This window comes from Rhinoraja longicauda, chromosome 5, assembly GCF_053455715.1.
Source record: "Rhinoraja longicauda isolate Sanriku21f chromosome 5, sRhiLon1.1, whole genome shotgun sequence".
NCBI classification, from domain to species: Eukaryota; Metazoa; Chordata; class Chondrichthyes; order Rajiformes; family Arhynchobatidae; genus Rhinoraja; species Rhinoraja longicauda.
Genome location: NC_135957.1, coordinates 67,864,633 through 67,881,734, shown reverse-complemented (window position 1 = coordinate 67,881,734; position 17,102 = coordinate 67,864,633). Strand labels below are relative to the sequence as shown.

Below are 17,102 nucleotides of genomic sequence, written 5' to 3'. Positions count from 1 at the left end.
CTGTCCCTGCTACTTTGTTTTTGCCAAATTTACCTCCCAATCAAACAAAAATGTCATAAAATTGAATGTACGGTGTATATAATTTATATACCCTTTCCAAAGTTGAAACATTTTGAAAACCATTTTGGTCACAGTTCTGAAACATTTGCCTCATGCCTTGGGAAATTTCAGAGGGAGAAATGCATTCTAACATATTATGGTTGCACTTTATTGCTATACTGAAAGAGAGAGAAAAGAGCAGTACATTTTGGAAGAAAGGTTTATTATGTGTTCGTTTGTTTCTTGAAGACAGATTGGTTTTCATTCAAACAACCAGTAGGTGGACAGACCTATCAACAAAATCTGTCTGAAAAGTGAAGCAGCATCACATTTAAACTGAATAAAATACAACAAAATCACAAGGTACTCAACTCTTTTTTTTCTCTTAAAATGAGACCACAACTGGACAATAAACAAGTTCTACCCATCACCTTTACAATGTGTCTAGTGAACAGAGATCAGATAGTGGACTATCTAGCGTCAAGCATTTTCAACCCACTCACAGAGGTATGGAATCATAGATAAATACCCCGCTACTGGCTCACCATATTTACAATCCCATTAAATTAACATTAAATAAATATATACAAACATGGACAATGATAACCCGCCCACCCCCTCCAAGCTCCCAGTGGAGATCCAGAGGAACTAGTGTTCCAACTTGTATATTTATTTGGAAAATGTTTTATAAAAAATCGGGTTACCTACTTACTGGAGTCAAACATTTAAAAAAATTATTATAGCATGTGATAAGGATGGGAACAGTCCAAACCATACGACCCGCTCGTACTCACTTTTGGCGTATGGGGATTGGAGTTTGTGTTTTTTTTTGACAATGCGTGTTTCTTTTTCAACTGACAAGAAGCTTGTGAAGATATTTGAGCATTTGTTAATTTCAGTTTCGCCAGACCCTGTGAGATTATTTCTTAAATGGTTGAAATTGCAGAATGAACTGATTGAAAACAAAATCGGTGCAAATTCCAAATTTGTCATATTCGCTCTAAACCCCAGCAAGATACATTACACCAGTTAAGGATTGAAACCATTTCACAGACTTCCAGGGAAGGGTGAACAGACTTCAGATATCGAATGTATTTGTATTGGCATCATTTCAACTTGATTATAATTTGCTAGTAGATTTGCTAGTTGCTTTGCAAAACGTTAAAACTAATGACGGGCCATCTTTCATCCTGTATTGGCACTTCATTAGTTGGATGGACATAGTATTCTTCAATCTAAAATGTTACCTGCTCACTCTACCCTCTTGTCGTTGTAAACCTTTTATTTTGTTCAATCGTTAGGTTTGGGATATTGCCAGAATCACAATTTATGTCATTTTTAATGGCGTGATGAGCTTCCCAACAAATAACGCAGTTTAAGATGGATATTTCCTTAACAACGTGACGGTCTATTGTCTATTGTCTATTGGCCCATCTTTCGCCCTTGGCCAACTTAAGTCTATCACTTTCAAAACAAAACTCCTGCTCCTGTACGATCGCACCTAGAAGATTGGAACTTACACGGCTAAGCTTGGGCACCTGAGGATGGAGATGGATAACTGATTCACGTTTGATTTCTCTGAGAAACAATAATGCCCCTGAAAGATACATGTAGTGGACTTACTTCTACGTTTCGGTTTTGGGACATTGGGATCAAGTTTCCATGGGGCGTGTGAGGATGAGCTGCAGAATGTGCTTCAGTGCGAGTTGTCACCTGGTCATATCTTGGATGGATGGAAGGGGCGTGCTGGGGAGTGCGTGTGTGCATGCGTGGGTGTAAGTGAGTGAGTGAGCGAGCGAGCCAGTTTTGGGCCTGGAGGAGCAGTGCAAACGTACAGTAGACTCTGCATCTTATTCAACGGTGTTGTTGGTTACATTTACTGGGGTGGCCTCCCGAAAATGAAATGGATGAAGTCATACTCAAATGTGTGCTTGTTCTGGCATTTCCGTGCAGTCTTAACATTATGCTTGACTAAGTAAAATATTTTAGATTTTCAAAATACCAAATGAGCAACGAGATCAGCAATATATCAAAAGGGAATGACAGTCCAATCAATTTGTGCGGAAATCTCCAATACTCATCATGGGTTGGAATGTTTTAACCAAGGGTAAACAAAACTTTAATTAGACAATTTCTCCTGGCAATTTAAAACTGATCGACATTTTCCATTTTTCCCTTGATTCAGTGAAGATAAAATAGGCAACAGACTAACATTCTGCAGATCAATTCCGGTCCAACCCTTTCGTTCTAAACACCACAACATTTTTTTTTCCAACAGCAGAATGCCAATATCTCTTGCCTTTTCTATTCCTCTAGGGACCTTACACGTATTCTGCATCTTAGAAATAAACGTTCAGAACAAACAAGAGATCCGGATGTTTTCCTCTCTATATATATTTGAGCAATGTTTTTTAGTTGTAACTGAATGAGCAACTAAACGGTCAAACATTCCTTTCACACCTGTGTCCTTCCAGCGTTTCAACTTCCCTGCTAATGTATCTAATGAGTTTAGTCAGTTCTGGTGTTGGGTTTGTTTTGTGTCGCCACGGGGAAAAACACTCCATCCGCCACATACCACCTGTGGACTCGCCGAGCGGCACAGGTTCGTTCAGCTTGTGATAACTCTTCCATTGAAATGCATGGCCCGGGGCAGAAAAGTGGAAAACATGTGAAAAGGAAGCTCGTTCTCAAAGGAGCGTTGAATTCTATGTAACGTTTCAGTGGTTTTTTTAAAAAAAATGGTTCATTTAAAAGGACTTTATAACTATATGTGAAGTAATAAGGAAATATTATTGTATGGACGATCACAGATACACGACAGAAGAAAATAGTTTTCAAGCTGAGCCCACGAGAAATGACTCAGTGCTTACAGTTACAGTAAGCAGTGTCCGTGATAGTTATAACCGCCATATGGTCTAAATTGCTGAATATTTTACAACAATGCATCGGTTTCGACATGGACCAACTTTGCATTGACTACGCACAATAAACGTGCCCAGCTGGAATATCAGAACAGCAAACTGGGATCAAAGAAGGACAACTAGGTTCCCTATAATGTGTGTCACACGATTGTTTTATTAATTATGGGGAAGCTGATGTCTTCACCGCAATCACCACCAATTTTTCTCACCAACATCATACACACGGACGCACATACATGCATACAAGCACTCCATAATTATTACATCGCTTTCCTTCAATCGTTGATTGATTTTGCTTTTTAAAAAATCTTCAGCGAGTGGGATTAAGTGATCGTGGCGAGTTTTCAATGAAATAAAATCGATGAGAAGAAATCTGAAATGTGTTCACGTGGATAAATATCTCCCAGTAGTGAGGACAGTTTCGTATACCTTCCAGGAGCACAGAGGCAACGAGCACAGTATAAGAAACAAGATTTGGTTTTGAAATAATTAAAACACCCTTTTAGCTTGTGAACCCCAGAACTTCCGACAACCCAATGGCAAAAAATTACGTGTTATCCTCAATGCATGGTTTAAAGAACGGTGTGTCTTCTAACCTGCAACAGCCGATCTACTGCTTTTAACATGCTCCTCGTATATTTTTCGATGTACATTTGAGTGCAAATAATGTGGCGGGACATAATTTTAATGGTTTACTACAACCGAGTAACTAATAAGTATGTGTAATCTTTAAGTTTGTTTTATTTTTGATGTAAAGCTTCATATATATCAGGACAATATATTTAAGGGATTGGACAATTCTGCAATGAGCATTTTCTTATTTGCAAATATTTATGATTTATTCTCCTGAATTGATGACAAACAAAACGATTCTGGTCGCTTGGTGGTTTATGCGTTTCTTCGTGACCTAAGACCTAGCTTTCAGTATGTGGCCTTGTTTGCTGCTGGAAACTTACATCTATAATTAAACACCACCCATCTTCCAATGGGTCACTCGGTGGGATACTAGTGAGCCTTGGGATGTTCACTGGCGACCTCTGTCTAAACTCGTAAGAAGCAAATTGCCCAGCAGCTGAGGTCAAAGGTGCTTTGGTTTGGGTAGAGATCTTGCTCGCTCATCTAAGTTTAAAATTGCATGGTCCGAGTCCCCCTATAGATGAGGTCAATTTATAAAGGAAAATGTACATCAGAAACAAGACCAAACAACATATCAATGGGTTGTGAAGAAGAGTTGTCTGATTTTATTCTGTAGTTAAGCAGCTGCTGCCAAAAGCAGAACAGTTATTGAGAGGACGGCCAAATTTAACAATATCAAGAATTAAAATGAAGATGCTATATTAGGGGGACTCTGTCCATTTCTATTAATCCATGCTCCCTTCTCCCAATTTCCCTTGGATTCCAACTTGTCTCTGAAATAAACTTGCTCTCTGGCTGGCTAGACTTTTCTCGTAGTTGTTGTTTGTTTCTGTTTGTACCAGTGTTCACCTTGAACTTGAACTGACAACTATAAATCCAGGGTGAATAATTATCTAGATAGGGCTCCGTTTAGATTCATGTCGTGTGCGAAATTATGGGCAGCCATGCCTCGGACTGCCAATCTGTGTTTGGGGGTTAAAATGAGCAGGTACACGTAACTATTGTCACCGTGTGTTGGAATCTGTGTGCAAACCATTCGACCTATATTAGAGCTAATGTTCTCAAATAAAGGGGGGGGTGTGGCGGTTACTATTAAGCTTCCATGTTACCTGATAGTCATTTTCTTTTTGGTGGAATGTTTCCATCCTCGTAACACGCAGAACTGTGCACAAAAATCAGACCTGGAATGAGCGTGGATCAAAATAATTTTGATAATAAAAAATCAATTTGCAGTCACCCAGGTGAATCTTGCAATCACCCGCCATTCTGACAGACAATGGAAGTTAAAGTGTTGCAAAATTGGAAAAATACCAATAAAAATGATCTTGAAGCCTTGCATCCAGGTCCATAATGGTCGCAAACAGTTGACCCAGTGTTGCTCCTTTATGTGTGCGTGGTTGTTTCCAAGTTAATAGAAGATTTATTTTTATATAAAGCTACAGAAAATAAAAAGTTTGGAGGAATGTTTCTCATTTCCTGTTCTTTTCCTCCTTGTCTCCAGTTTTGGTGCCCGCCTCCCCTCCAGATGTGTGTCTATTTGGGTTGTTGTTTAAGAACATCTTGTCCAGTCCCTTTAATGCTTCCGTCAGGTAGTTCTGGACAGCTGTGAAAGCTGCACAAATGGCAGGAGAGCCAAAGCCATGCGTAATGAGGCTAAAGTGAGTCAAACAGCTCTGGATGCCTGGGTCTAGTATCGGGTTGGGCCTGGTGTTCCCCAAAGGAGTCCTGTCCTGTGCCAGCAGATCTGTGAATTCTTTGCAAAGTTGCCTGGGGGTTAAGAAAATAAGACAATGAATGTTGCCGACAGATAACACAAATCAGATGTATGGAATGGCACATTATCCGGTTGCCATGGAAATTGGTTTAACCCCCCCCCCCCCCCTCCCCCCCAACCCGCACATCGTGATTACCAAAAAGCTGACTGCATACCATTGAGTTCCAATATATCCGAATTTCTATTTAAGATTCTCCTTGCTTATAATAGAACTACAATAGTGAAATAATTCCGGATGTTTTTAATGGAGTCTCATATGTTCTCAATTCCCATAATGACCCACGGATGTGAGTCTTTCTTTAATTTTCTAAAGAATGAATGAAGCAGCGCAAAAGCCTAAATATAGATTAATCTCATCGTGAAAGAATTCTGTTAAAAGCAGCACAAGTTCATGAAGGTGAAAGAGTTAAGGTTAGGTTACATGTTTAGTGGGCTAATTTTTCAACCAATAACACATGTGAGTGTTAGCAGAATATTTTGCTCTTTTCGGAGAAAGTCAAAACCCCCACCTAAGACATTAGAATTCATTAAATGCTGTGCGGTCATTCATTAAATGTTTGCAATACCAAACATATCATTTTGAAAACAGGAAAATAAAAGAGATTGAAATCCCCAAGGGAGTTAATACTTAAACGAGTTACAGTGGAGAGGTATCGACCTTTGCATTTGCAAACTTCGTCCAAACTTCATATTTGGGCGTGGGGTTCATTTCCCGACCCCCCCCTCTCCTTGCAAGGAGGCAACCCGCATGTGAATACTTTGTCTTTTGTTTTCTGATTTGGGTGGGGATTGTATTTATCTAAGAGAGGATCGTGGTGCATTGGATCAGCCCGCTGCTAGTTTACTTCCAAGGGTTTCTTTCGAAGCTAAATAGATGAAAGTTCATCCTGGTTTCCCAGAATTGAGCCGGGAGCGAGGTGGAAGGACAGTATACGGTCAATGTTTAGCAGTGGGTCTGCCACTGCTCCGTTCAATTCCGTAAAGGGATAGGGAGTTATTTACAAACGTTGTGTGGGCTTGAGAAAAGTTTGACGAAGTAACAGCGAACTAATGAAGATATTCGCCCTCGTGTCCTTCCAGCCCTGCAGAATTTCGCCCGCCCGCCCTCCCCCCCACTCCCACCCTCCCACCCGCCATGGAGCAAAGGGAGGCTTACTGCAAGTAAAAAGGGTCATTCGTACTTGAACCATAGCAAAGTAGTGAAGCTGAACGTAGAGGTATAAATCTGGTCAAAGGGGGAAAATGATCACCACAAAAGCTTGTACAAAAAACAGCCTTTAACACAAGCAAAACCAAGAGGTTGACACAGAGCCACACATTTTGACATTAGCACGGGTGCCCAAACTCTTGATCAAATAGATAGAATTAAGGAGCGTCTGAAACATAGAACCAAGTTCAGTACAACACAGAAACAGGCCCTTTGGCCCATAATGTCCGTGCCGAACATGATGTCAAGTTAAATTAATCTCATCTGCCTGCACGTGAATTATATCCCTCCACCCCCTACATAACAACGTTCCTATCTAAAAACCGCTTCAACACAGCTCTCGCATCTGCCTCCACCACAACCCATGGGACTCCCACAATTCTCTGTGTACAAAATAACTTGTTCCCGCACATCTTTAAACGGTGCCCCTCTCACCTTAAAGCTGTGCTCTCTCGGAAATTCCAAACCTCTGCGGCGCACCATCAGTAGTGGGCTACTTTGTTTTCGAGTTTTGAGGATAATCAAGAACCCAGAACTTGTAGTTCCAGACAAAGATTATAATTTAGTTTCCGTGTGGTTGGGATCTTTAGCACAGCCCTGCACTTCCACCTACAGCTACTGGATAATTGCATCGTAATGGTGCTACGCCTAACCTGGAAATCATTAATATTCACACTGAGTGTTGGGAATGGCAAAAGTCTCCTATTTCTTTACGTTCTCCCCCATCACCTTGTTAAACGCACGACTTCGTTTAAACATTTTGTTTACAGAACCTAACCCGGGGTAAGAATTCAACAGTAAACAAAAACATTTTTCGAGAAGATCGAGACGCCACAGCAAAAATATCTATCGACAAACATCCAGTGGGCACCTGGTTTAATAATTACCGAGTAATATTATTTTCGGAATGACCGACATGGCGACTAAAGTTTTCGACCAATTCAATTTTCTATCTAAGCGTGGCTTCGTGCCAATCTCATTGACGTGCGGTAAAGGCTGTATGTGGTATTGTCGTGACAGATCAGCCTTCGTTGTTAAATATGAACTTAAGTTTATGTGTGATCAGAGAGAGGGAGGTTATAGATTTCTGGGGAACACCACCATCGGCATTTTTTTTTCCATTGTCACGATAAATCGATTTTCTTTAAAATAATTCTGGGCCGAGTAAGGCAACGCAGTTAAACAGCCGTGAAATATGACGCGTTTAATCAAAATTCTAATTTGGTGGTCAATATGAGAGTGGTTTAAGAAACATAGCCAAAAATTATATCTCGTCATCATGAAAATAATCATTAATAATTAGATATCTGGGTAGTTGGTCCGAATCTTCTGTTATATTGCCCAAAAAAACGAGACTTTATGTTTGAGTCTCTAGTTTTTTAAAGTTTTTTTAAAGGTTATGAAATGCCCTTGTAAGCAGCTCACTTCATACTTCCTGTCAGAGTCAATGAGAGGGACAAAAGGTGCACCTCTGTAGAAAATGTAGCTCCTGAAAACGGAAGGCTATTGAGCTGCATCGAGTAGGAATGGAATTGGGGAAACATCTGATTGAAAATGATCAGCCATGATCACATTGAATGGCGGTGCTGGCTCGAAGGGCCGAATGTCCTCCTCCTGCACCTATTGTCTATTGTCTAATCACGTTGCGATAATGTGTAGAAAGGAACTCCAGATGCTGGTTTACACCGAAGATAGACACAAAATGTTGGAGTAACAGTGGGACAGGCAGCATCTCTAGATAGAAGGAAGCTAAATGCTAGACACTTGAATTCTGAAATATTGAAGCATGTTTTTAAAAGCACCTTTGTCTTGTTTATTGTTTTTACCTCATCTGTATCTACTGGGGTTCTTTTTCTGTGTTCCCTGTCTTTTTCTTCCGCGTGTGTGGTAACACACTTAATAGAGATGCATAGGAAATTGCTATGGGAACATGCTAAACGCCCGTATTCGTCGCCCTTGTACATTTTTTTTCTATGCAAAGTAGGAAACGTCCACCGTGAAGGATTAATGGCAGGGAAGTCAGGCGCTTCTTGTCTTCAAAGAAAAAGAATCGCCTGCAAGCAATTAAACTTCTGAGATTGTAATATCTTCTGACCCGGCGGAAAGAAACAATTAAATTCAAATCACGTCTAGCGAACATCTGGACAAATTTCAGCAAATGATTTTTTTCGGGGTTTTTTTTCATCTTTGCTGGGAATTGGGAGGATTTTCCTCAATAATATTAAAGGCGGGTACATGCGCTTATTTTAGAGTCTGTGCTCCATCATCGACATATTTGTTTGAAAATGATTGTTTGGATCCTCCCATCTTTGGAATATATTTTGGAGGGAAAATACTCTTAAGTTTAAAATGCATAGTTACATTAAAGTGTTTTGTTTTTTTAATCATTTAAATTTGCCTTCATGGATACAAATAATTATTTGTATAAAGGTTTTGTGAACTCAATCGAGGACAATATTTAAATGACACAAAAATGCCGACTAGTTTATGTGATGCTACTCATCTACCCGACGATTGTAACTACAGATTGTAAATATAACTAATGCGTTGTTGGAAAGGATCGAAATTCACAGCTTCTGAAGCCTTCAACCGGGCAAAGGGTATGTTATGTTGATTCAACTAAAAACATGCCACCTAATTTCAAATATTGCTTTATATTCATATCATTGTGAAACATCCACGATATTAACTGATACTAGTTGCCCCCTGCAGCCTTCAAAGGGCATGTAGGGGTAAGTTAATGACTCACTTTGTGGCCAGTATCATGTTCTTTCTGGAGTGCAGCTCACTAGGGTCTGTGTGCTGCCTGTTCAAGTAGTCAGCTGCAGCTTTGGCAGGGAATTCCGTCTCACAGATATATCCGAAATCCCGAGCTAAATGCACGGCCTCTCCTGGAAGACAAGACCAAATTCTTAATTGTTTTCACATAGAAGCACGCGAGTTTGCGACTTCTAATGCTATGCACATCAATACTGACACTCATATTCGCCAGAGAGATAACGTGAAGCCAACACCGTAGAATGGAACCGAAACAATATTTCTATGATGTTTGAGAGAAACTATGTGCTGGAGTAACTCAGCGGGACAGGCAGCATCTCTGGGGTGAAGGAATGGGTGACGTTTCGGGTCGAGACACACGTTTCGGGTCGAGATATTTATATATTTTTCCCCCTTCAATAATATTCAGAACCACTTAGTTGCCCGTTGTCGGTGGATAATAATCTGTTTCGATTTGGAGGCTGTGGTATTCAATATGAAAGCCTCGCACCATCTCCCAATGCTTTCTGGTGTACTTTCCTTGAGGGTCCAAGCGTGATCTCGTAAGGGGTTCTCGAATTTTACGCGTTGTTCATAAGGATAAACTCTGACATCCACGAAATCCTCACATGAGATGCAATATTTTAAATAAAGCCAGTTGGCGACCGTGGAAAAGAGGAAGGGCGTTGTGAAGAGAGAAAAAAAAGTTATTTGAAACATGTATTCTATGCAAATTCTTTCAAGTTCTGAAGTTCCAACGTTACATAGCGTATTCAAACAAGTAATGACGAGTCATTCCGGTTAAGGGGTTCGTTATTTCCCTCGGGTGTGGAGTTAAGTTCTTCATTTAGTATGTGAATTAAATACGCAGTTATTGTAATAGGTCGCTTGTCACGAAGGGGCAGACAATGAAACGTTTATGTCAAATGTGCGTGGAAAGGGGGAGGAAATTGATGAGACTGGATGTGAAGTCATCAAATGCACAGACTCGGTTGTATGTAGACGAAGCTGATCATTCCCAGATTTAAATCGACTTTTAGCTTGGTCCGTGCTTATAAACAAAAAAAAAACCCAAAAAACTCGAGAAACAATTACAGGATGCATGTTGTCAACAAAAAGACCTTGTAAACACCTAAAGTAAAACATTAAAATTTATTGGCGACTTTACAAAATGTCAGCAGTGGCATTACTTGTTGACCTCCATATTTTCATTCGGTTATGAGGCGGGGTATAAATATAAAATACTCGCCACACCAACAACCATGAAAGTTAAAAGGAAACATTCACAATTGATCTGCAAAGGCTCATCGGCAATCATGAGAAAATAATTATGATACGCTTTATTTATCAACTTCAGAATGTAGAAACATGATAATGCAACCATCCATAGGTGTGAATGTCTCATAAAAGATGCGCTTGCCCCCCAAAATATACCATATTGCCCACATAACATTCTGGTGAATTGCCACCATTAAAAACATCACTTATCATTTTAGTGTAAACGACATTGTCAAAAGTAATTAAATGCTACCTATTGTGTGTGAAAACCTGGAAGGCAATAAGCCAGATACATTCATATGAAAGCAATACACTTATAAGAACACTGTCTAAGGCAAACATTGTAGATCAACTAGGAACAACTAAAAAAGGCTAAATCCTCGCAAGAACAATTAGATTGCTGAAAACTAGTAAGTACTCTCCGCGCTCATCATATACATATATGTATGGAGAGAGCGAAAGAGGAGAGATTTTAAAATACAGTTTAAATAGCATAAAGCAGCGAGAAAATACCTATTCCCTATATAGCTATTGTGAGTGTGTATGTGTGTTTATTGAGAACACCCTGCAGGGAGTTCCATGCCATCAACCTTCCCGCCTGATGCTGAAGTTTCAGAGAGCAGTGAAAGCTGGGTAACACTACAAAGCCAAGCTCGGGGGGGATTCAAGTAGATAATACTTCATCCCTCCAGCACTGAATCTTTTCAAAGTACTTTGCAGGCGATAGCTTCGACGCTGCACATGAAATTAACATTAGCATTAAAGAATTCAACCAGATACTGTACTGCTAATGATCAATCTAATTATCTTCTGACTTTTTAAAACAATTTACCCTTAAAAAGAGCGTTACCATTAAAAAATATATAAAATCCATGAAGGGCAACTTGACAAATTCTGTCACATCTTCTTAAAAAAAATAGTGTTAGAAGAACTGAAGTTAGAAAGCACAGTAAAATTAAGTGATTATCACGGTGACCCATGCAAGAAAGATAATTGTTTGTAGATATAGGGATAAATGGTAGAGAGGTGAAAGAGGCAATGGCAGCAGTGAACAGGAAATAAAAAGGTGAATATACTGATGTCCCACATAACCGCGTGACTAATGATCGAGCTAATTTGCCTTTCAACAATATCACGGCCAATTTCAGTTTGTTAATGAAGAATGCATATCATCCGCGGAACTGAAATTGTTTAAAAAACGAAACCTAAAATCTGTTCCAATCAACACGACGTTTCGTTGGTTTGTCGGAAATATAACGTCATGCTATATTAGGAAGAAAATGTGCGCCCAATCATCCAATTGCTAGTAATGGTAGTAACTGTTAAACATGGGGTTTTTTGCATCGTTTTTTCAAGATGTGTTGTAACAGATCTCCCTTTTCATTCTCCCCCATACTTGTACGTGTATGCAGGTAATCCTATTTGTAATAGGCGTCTGCCTGTGTCTGATGCAGCTATCGAATGTTAATGAGTGAGAAGTAACAGGTACACGAATAAAACACCTTGGTTGTGCACAGAAACAAATGCAGATGTGTGTGTGTGTGTGTGTGTGTGTGTGTGTGTGTGTGTGTGTGTGCGTGTGTGTGCGTGTGTGAAAAAGAGAGATAACAGACAGACAGACAGAGAGAGAGAGAGAGAGGTAGTCCTCGCGTGCTTATGTGTTAACTAACTTATTGAAAGTGTTGTTACATATGAAAATGTGAATGCAATTATAAATTATTCATGAAGGTTAGCCAAGACCCCTTACGGCTATGGGATAAATGCATTTATAATATTTAGTATTATTATTTATGCACAAAGTACATCGGTACTTTAATTACATAATTAATGCAATTTCTCATGAAAGTTCAAAGAAAATGGCGAACAATCATGGAGAATAGCATAATTTTGACAGTGTGGTCAGCTGTTTTTTTTTTACCACAAAGAACGGCTACACGGACAGGTACAACGCAACAGAATGCGATGCCTTTGATGCCAACGTGATATTTTATAAATAGTTAACAATACACCTCCGATCGCAATTTCCTTCTTCGTACCATTGCAAAAACAAAGTTTTTTCCCCACGATGTTAAGCATATAATACATAAAATATTATTTAAACTGTCAATACCATCAGAAAAGTGCTCCCCAATCATTACCTTCTACTAGCGAGGTTAGTAAAGTGACATTTGCAGCTTTACGTCTGCCTGCGGGTAAATTTAATCCGATCTTCTCCAGCTTTTCTCTTAACGACCTTCCACCATTTTTCGACTTGGCTCTGAAACCAACACACGAGAAATGTTTAAACTGCTACACATCGAGTACCCTGTTATGGGGGAGGATGGACGAATGGAGTGATTAGGCTTTCCTCTTCAATATGAAGCCATATTATTTCATATGTTCCATATTTTATTTAAAGAATATTTTTAAACCCCCGCCATTCCACAAGGTTCCCATGGACGTTTATTGAAATGTTCATGTTATTTCATAAAGATGAAACCGAGCTGCTGTATTCTTGTGAGCTGGATGCACACGAGGCTGAGAGCGGCCCCATATTCCCAAGGTGCACTAAAGCCAGGAATTGTGATATCAGCCTTCTGTAGACTGACGCCCACCACCAATTGGACGCGGCAGGCAATAATGTCCCGATCGTTTTAATTCTCGAAAATAACAATAAATATTTCCTGCTCATCCTTGAGTGGAGAGACGTGGTTTGGAGTAAAAATCCACCATGACCCCATCCAGAAATAACCAGTCCAACAGTGGTAGCTGAAATAAAATTGTAGCTTCGTGGCTCATCCGGGGATGTATTCTCTGGCTATTATTGCTTTCAACCACTCACTGGCCTAGGGAAGAGAAGGTGGCAGTTTATTGGAGTGAGTTTCTTGGGAACGCTAGAGGTTGGCAGTATAAAGTCACTTCTACTAGTTAGCCTCATAATACTTTTAGAGTTGATTCTGGGCCCTTGGCACTTGGAGAACATGAAACCGATTTCATAAATGCACCCGGCGATTAATTGCATCTCATCTCCTTTAAGTGGAATTCCCATGTTGCAGCTGAAGGTAAAACTCCTACCTGCATTCTCCTGCCATGAACCATGGTGGTGGCTGTTTCTACACTTCTTAATATGGGGGCGAGGCCGACATTGTGGTTGTCACATTGAAAGAACATTGGGCGTAGGGAAACGGCCTGCTTTCAGCCATATATCAGATACTTAATGACTATCTCCAGCGGAGGATGCATTTGCAAGCATCACTCAGTTGTGCGCCTGAGCGTGCGATCTGTACCGATCAGTTGCGATAAAACTATGAGCCAATAGCCACGCAAGAATGCAGTTGTCATCCATTCTTGTATGACCAATGGCTTGTATGTTTGCGTTTTCATGGTTATTAAAATGCACTGAATTCCCACGAGACAAACTCGCAGAAGGATGGATATAGAAATATTAATTGAAAGATTACACTGTGGGCAACAATCTGTGAGATTCGCTCATGGCTGTAGATGTAGCTGGGTGGATGGGCGGACAACTGTTGGGGGGGGGGGGGGGTAAAGACAATGACAAACAATGCACTTTGCGCTTTAACGATGGCCACATTTTATTGCTCAATAGTTTCCACGTTGGTTTAGTTTGAATGATTGATATCCGATGTTGGCGACCTACCTTCTCAGCACTCCTCCCAGCAGCGAGGCGTTCAGGCATTCTGGTGGAGACAGGCGCCTTTGGACTTCTCCCACAGTCACCTTGTACTTGGATGTGGAACTAAGGAGGGACAGGCGTCCTGGCACCGAGCAGAACACCTCGTTGTGATTAACAATTCCGCCAAGTAGATTGTCTTTGTTCATCATCAAGGATGTGATATTCTTCTGAGGAAGTGGGACTGCAAGAAAATGACAATGACAAATGTTAGCACTGCATTACCGTAGGTGCAGGCACTATGGGCTGGTGAAAGCAACAACAACAAAAATAACGCCTCACGCTACAGGTGGCGTACATGTCAGGACCCGCTCAATTTGACCTTTTTTTTAGCCAACATATATTGGAAAGCTTTATGGAAAACGTTTTATCGAAAAGCAATGCAGATCGTTCGAAAGATAAAGGCGTTCTAATGATAATTTTCGGAATGCTGAAACTATTTAACAGTGCACTATTGAAAGAAAACCTACTCATCGTCAAATAACAAAATTTTTAAAATGTCCACAATTTCAAAAAATATATTTAAAAGACACTCGGACAGCTTCATGGATTGGAGTGGTTTAGAGGGACACGGAAAAAAGCTGGCAAATTTGACCAGCTATGATGGGGCACGTTGCTCGGCGTGGGCGAGTTGGGCTGAAAGGCCTGTTTCTGTGCTCTATGGCGGTATGAAGGGTGGCCGGGGGGGGGGGGGGGGTATTTTAATGAAAAAATAATGCAAACTTGAAATGAAATCTAAAAATGATCTCAGAACGAGTTTCCGGGTTGGGAAGCGAAATCTGGTACAAACAATAGATGTTTTCAAAGCAAAGTAACTGAAAGTCCTCACTCTGATTTCAAGTTCTTCCCAGAAATTAAGTTGACCAGGCAATCCTGCTGCTTCCTGGAATGAAATGCAACGGAATAGTTTGCACAAAATACAAGAGCGGGTTGGTTTTATGGTTTGGGGTGTGTGTGTGTGTCTGTGTGTGTGTGGTGGGGAGGGGGGGTAGGGGGGAGGTGGGGCTACGTTATTAATAATGCAGAATTCTTTTACACGTGTTTTGTCCAATAATTCATGGTATCTCACAAAATAAAACAAAACGCACGTTTTGGTTAACGCAATTGTTCCTAATCCCGGTTCCTTGTTGCTGGTTTCTCAATATTTAATCGTACTGAAATGATTGTTTGATCGGACAAGAAAATCCAAAGTATTTTGAATACTTCAAATGTTTGAAAAGTATTCCTAACAAAAACCATGACATATGGTGACATTCCACGTGTATTGTTTTCATAACTTGGGAAATATCCAAATTAAAACAATAACAGGAGAGAAAATAGTGACGACTTTAACATTGTGGGCGTTACCTCTGTCGTGTGCTTGCTGCCGATGAGCAATGAAATGCTAACACCAGCCCTCTAAACGTTTTGGGGTAAAATCTAAAGATTTTAGAAGTCTCAACATCACATTCCAGACTGCAGCAGTTCGTGCCAAGGGAAGCTCTGAAGCTTGGAGCGATCTAGCGTATTGCTACCTTCACGCTTGTATCTATCAGTGCCCGATTCTGTTTACTCTATGAGCTTCGTGTGAGCAAGGGGTTTTATTGCATCCTTGTGTCTATGGCAATAATCTGAATCCGAATCAGTCTAAGATCCCAGCAACCTCCAGATACGGAGGCACGAGGCCACGTATTTGCTCCTCAAATAATTCAGGTTTATAACGTCCAAGGAAGCCACAACATTAAACTAATGTTGCTTTTGCCGTCTTGCAATCTATGTCTTTGATTTGTTTCCAATACAAGAACGGACGCTCTTTTATCCAATAGAAATTTGAGGCTTAAATTGTTTAATCAATAGCCATTGTACACATAGAAGGCAATGCCAACTCTGGTGGTAGACTTTCACTATATTTCAGGTTGATTTACAGAAATCCTTTCCATCAGTTCTCATCCAAATGATTCAAATAATGACGATTGTCTTCGAGCTAGTTGTCATTTCCCCCACTCTGCCCGTCCAGAACCAGTTTAAGAATAAGGGGTAGGCCATTTAGAACGGAGATGAGGAAAAACGTTTTCAGTCAGAGAGTTGTAAAACTGTGGAATTCTCTGCCTCAGAAGGCAGTGGAGGCCAATTCTCTGAATGCATTCAAGAGAGAGCTCGATAGAGCTCTTAAGGATAGCGGAGTCAGGGGGGTATGGGGAGAAGACAGGAACGGGGTACTGATTGAGAATGATCAACCATGATCACATTGAATGGTGGTGCTGGCTCGAAGGGCTGAATGGCCTCCTCCTGCACCTATTGTGTATTGCCTATTATAGTCATGAGGATGGGGTTGGGTTGAAGAGTTGTTACATCCTATCAGTATTCAAATACGCAGCTGCAGGGGGGAACGTCATGGTGATGTCAAAGTAATTCAGGTTGTCCACATTGTGAATTTCAGAAGGTATTCACTGAATATTTCCTCATAAGTGATATGGGACATGTAGTCCATGGGATTAGATGGTTTAGAATATCTGATTTCGAAATCATCTATTTACAATGAATTCACGGTTTTAATTCCTGCTCTCCTAACTTCCATCTTGATATTTATCCCATATTTATCCTGTAGCCCACTCAAATGTTGTTAAATGAGAACTGAATTTCTAACATTGAAAAGGGACACAACGTGCGAGGACACAAAAGGACACAGAGTGCTGGAGTAACTCAGTGGGTCAGGCAGCATCTCTGGAGAACGTGGATAGGTGACATTCTGGGTCCGGTATCGATCAGAAACGTCACCTATCTGTAGTATAAGAAAATAACTGCAGATGCTGGTACAAATCGATTTATTCACAAAAT

The 17,102-nt window shown here is 40.4% G+C and overlaps 1 protein-coding gene across 4 annotated transcripts in view; it reads right to left on the bottom strand.

Annotated features, from left to right (window-relative positions):
* Positions 1-253: 253 nt before the first annotated feature.
* The window catches only part of LOC144593727 (transcription factor AP-2-beta-like), a 51,749-nt gene continuing 34,900 nt past the window's right edge, over positions 254-17,102 (bottom strand). For all 4 annotated transcript variants that reach the window (XM_078399716.1, XM_078399717.1, XM_078399718.1 and 1 more), the window contains 4 exons: positions 14,253-14,469; positions 12,751-12,869; positions 9,327-9,468; positions 254-5,363 (listed from right to left, as the gene is read on the bottom strand). In XM_078399716.1, the coding sequence (XP_078255842.1) occupies positions 5,066-5,363; positions 9,327-9,468; positions 12,751-12,869; positions 14,253-14,469 (776 nt within the window). In that variant the 3' untranslated portion in view covers positions 254-5,065. The remainder of the gene's footprint in view (positions 5,364-9,326; positions 9,469-12,750; positions 12,870-14,252; positions 14,470-17,102) is intronic.